Source organism: Octopus sinensis, linkage group LG16 (genome assembly GCF_006345805.1).
Source record: "Octopus sinensis linkage group LG16, ASM634580v1, whole genome shotgun sequence".
Classification (NCBI taxonomy): Eukaryota; Metazoa; Mollusca; class Cephalopoda; order Octopoda; family Octopodidae; genus Octopus; species Octopus sinensis.
Genome location: NC_043012.1, coordinates 34300155 through 34304039, shown reverse-complemented (window position 1 = coordinate 34304039; position 3885 = coordinate 34300155). Strand labels below are relative to the sequence as shown.

Genomic DNA, 3885 nt, shown 5'->3' with positions numbered 1-3885 from the left:
GAGACGAGAGTTTGGAAACTGCTGTATGGGGCTGGTTAAGCAAATGACAAAATGGCTTGTGGTATTTAACTATACTTCGTTATGTTCTGAGTACAAATAGTGCCATTCTTTCTTAACTTTACGTTCCGGGTTTTGGTAAAATTAAATGCCATCTAATAACTGGGTTCGATGATATCGACTAGCCCTCTTTCCCAAATGTCAGTCCTTGTGCCTGTGCTACAGACAAGTAGTAGTAGTAGTAGTAGTAGTAGTAGTAGTAGTAGTAGTAGTAGTTGTTGTTGTTGTTGTTGTTGTTGTTGTTGTTGTTGTTGTGTCATCACCACCACCACTGCATGAAGTAAGATTAGTAGAGTAGTCGAAATGGCAAACGTTCTGTTGCTTACCTTGAAGAGAGATTTTCCTTTCAGCTCCACAAAAAAGCGCCAACAGCCAGAAGCAAATGGAAGCGATATACAACACAAACTGGAATTATAAAAGAATATTCTTGAATTTCAAACGTTTAATATTTTGTTTGTTTTGTGTTACACTCATTTATATGACTAAATGTCTTTTAATGTTGTTCTATATGCCATTAGATATATACAATACGTCATCCAACACAATATTATACACGTTATACAATATTGCAATGTGAAGGTGCATAGATCAGTGGTTAAAGAGTCGGGCTCACAATCATGAGGTACGAGTTCGATTCCCGGACTGGGCTGCGTGTTGTGTTCTTGAGCAAGACACTTTATTTCACGTTGCTCCAGTTCACTCAGCTGTAGAAATGAATTGTGACGTCACTGGTACCAAGCTGTATCGGCCCCTTTGCCTTTCTTTTGGATGACATCGGTGGCGTGAAGGTGGAAGGCTGGTATGCATGGGCGACTGCTGGTCTTCCATAAACAACCTTGCTCAGACTTGTGCCTCAGAGGGGAACTTTCTTGGTGCAATCCCATGGTCAGTCATGACCGAAGGGAGGCTTTACCTCTACACAATATTGTAGTATATATGTCATATATGTCATACAATATATAATGCATTATATATCACTTACCACTATATCGGTCAGACTATCGGATGTTGTTATACACCTCTGACATATTCTATACGTCCGTTATACATACATAATACATACATACATACATACATACATACATACATACATACATACACATACATACATACATACATACACATACAGATATATATACTCGTATATCTCGCCATGTTGGACCATTGAACTCTGCACTTTCTTCTCTCTCCGTTTTTTTCATTCTTTCTCTCCTTTTGTCCTCTTAATCCTTTCTGTCGAAGAGCGTAGGCTCGAAACGTAAAAGACATTTCCATTTTTCCCGAGCGTTAAATTAATACACCTGCTTGTTGTTCCTACACCTGTCTTCGTCTTTCATTTTCTTTGTAAAGATGTTCTATTGAAACGCCTTATTATTCTGATATAAGAAAGCAATTTCGTTATGACTGTCACAAAAGGTGTATTTTCCGTCACAAAAAAGTACAAAAACTGTCAGCTGGAGGAGAGAGAGATGTTTCCGGAGGTTGGCGAGAGAGGTTGTTGTTCACAGAAAAACTATTGTTTTACCATGAGGAAAGCGCTGTTGAAGTGTTAAGTGAAATTTGGCAATCGAAGATAGAAGCCACGCTATGCCTGCATGAACCCACTACAAATACGTTGTTAAAAAAATTATCTACTGTCATTGAGAAAGTGTAAATGTAAAAATGCAGAATTATCGGTGTAATGGGCATTCAAAAAACCATGTATGAATAGAAATGTATGAATGAAGTCTTTAAGTTTTAAGATTCAAATCAAGGAAGTGCAATAATAATGTTTAGCAGTTCAAAACTGTGAGAAGTGAAATGTAGAATTAGGTTGGCTGGTCGTGAGAATCAAATATTGATCGCATCGCTAAAAGCTGCAGGTGGTATTGGTTATTTCGCTTGGTGTGTTTAAATAGAATATTAGTAATATGTGGTAGAAAAAGGATCCATTGGAAGGGCCCTAATGTCGATTTTTTTCAACAATCTATGTCACGATGTTTCCAGACACGAGTTCTACTCACGTGTCAAATAAGGTAAAAGAAAGTGATATTGTCTGCAAAAATTAGAAACTTGGACCACAAAAAAATCAATATTCAAAGTAATCGAACATAAACAAGGAAACCTGTAAAATATTTCTAAATTCGATGGCTCAATTAGTTTTAGGAAAATGTATGAACTGCAAATAATATGATTTGTAAAATAAGTATAAGTGATACAGGGTGTCCCAACTGAATGTGGTGTGGAAATTTGGTTTCATTTTTTAAGAATTTTAAGCAAAGTATGAGTCCATTGTATTGGGACAGACTTATTAAATACCTTCTAGAATCAAAAATTCATGTAGTGTCATTAACTATTGGGCAATTTCCTCCCACTGGAAACATTCGCGATCTTCGGTTTATCCAGGATGCTGCACTCCATCTCCTATTTCCATCCAAAGCTACGACATCCTTAACATTTCGCCCAGTCTTCCCTTCACTTATGAAACTTCCTTATGTCCAGCCATAACTCACATCCCCACCCCGCCACTGCAAACTACGACCAACAGATGATCTACAAATGTACCAAGTGACCTACAGATGTTTAGAACATCATCAGCAAGACTCTAATCAATCGCCTGGATTTCACCAATTTAATGAGAGGTACCTATTAGAACATAGCAGCTAAATCGTCCTCAGACCTTACCTCATTGCTTTTAAAAAAGGAACAGTACTTTATACAATATAGTCCCGAGTGCGTTGCCTGAAAATAAGGTGAGGTGGTCGTAGTTGGGATGTCTTTGACCATTGATTTGTTTGTTTAGAGCTAATCTTAGACTTAGAGGAGGCCTCTATGTAATCGCTTCACTTGCTTGACCAAATCCCCTTCAAATCTCTTTCCCAAATCTCTTTCAAATCACCAAGCATCCTTAAAAAGGAGAGAACACATTAGGTAATGCAGTTGTTGATAAGCTTCCAAAAGTCGTAACAGTCACGGTTGGAACGTCTGCTTGATCAAAGGGTGACCTAATGGTCAATAAAAACAGTAACATGCATAAAATAGGAAATATCAATGTTAATAATTAAAACTAATTAATAAACTTACTGTCATATTTTCTTCCTCGTTGGTAATCAAGGACTGATTCAGCTGAACTGTATAGAAGTGGACGGAGCTGGACAGATGCGACTGGACAGAAGAGGATTGGACTGGAATGGATTGGACTGGACAGAGATGTCCAACACAGAGCAGTCGGTAGACAGGATAGGTTGGCACTAGTGGTCACATTCACAGCTGATGTAACCATTTAGCAGATAGATTTACCCCGCACACAATAAAATACACTAAATACGTTGATAATGATAATAATAATAATAATAATAATAATAATAATAATAATAATAATAATAATAATAATAATAATAATAATTTAATACGTTTCTTATTCTTCATTTTCTTCTTTATATCACTATTAATGTTATTATTGTTGTTGTTGTGGTCTTAATCCTTTTCTTCAGGGAGAGGTGGTGGGGACAAAGTAATAATCAAAGGGAAGAGAGGACCTCAAAGTTAATTAACTCGTATCTACACAAACGCATATAGGTATGTATATACGTACGTGTGTACGTATGTATGCATGTATGCATGTACGTTTGTATGTGTGTATGAATGTATAACGTATATGTGCATACATGTGCGTGCGTACACACTCACACACACGCACGCACACACACACACATACTCACAATTATATGGGGGACCATGGAGACTTATGTATGAATATGATTGTGTATATGTATGTGTATACATCTATATATATATATATATATAATATATATATGTATATGTATATATATATATATTATATATATA

The 3885-nt window shown here is 36.5% G+C and overlaps 1 protein-coding gene across 1 annotated transcript in view; it reads right to left on the bottom strand.

Annotated features, from left to right (window-relative positions):
* Positions 1–3333, bottom strand: part of LOC118766612 — a 14540-nt gene extending 11207 nt beyond the window's left edge. Inside the window, exons 1-2 of the mRNA XM_036510180.1 lie at positions 3121–3333; positions 384–462 (exon numbers count right to left, since the gene is read on the bottom strand). Of these exons, the coding sequence (XP_036366073.1) occupies positions 384–462; positions 3121–3126 (85 nt within the window). The 5' untranslated portion in view covers positions 3127–3333. The remainder of the gene's footprint in view (positions 1–383; positions 463–3120) is intronic.
* Between the last annotated feature and the right edge of the window lie 552 nt (positions 3334–3885).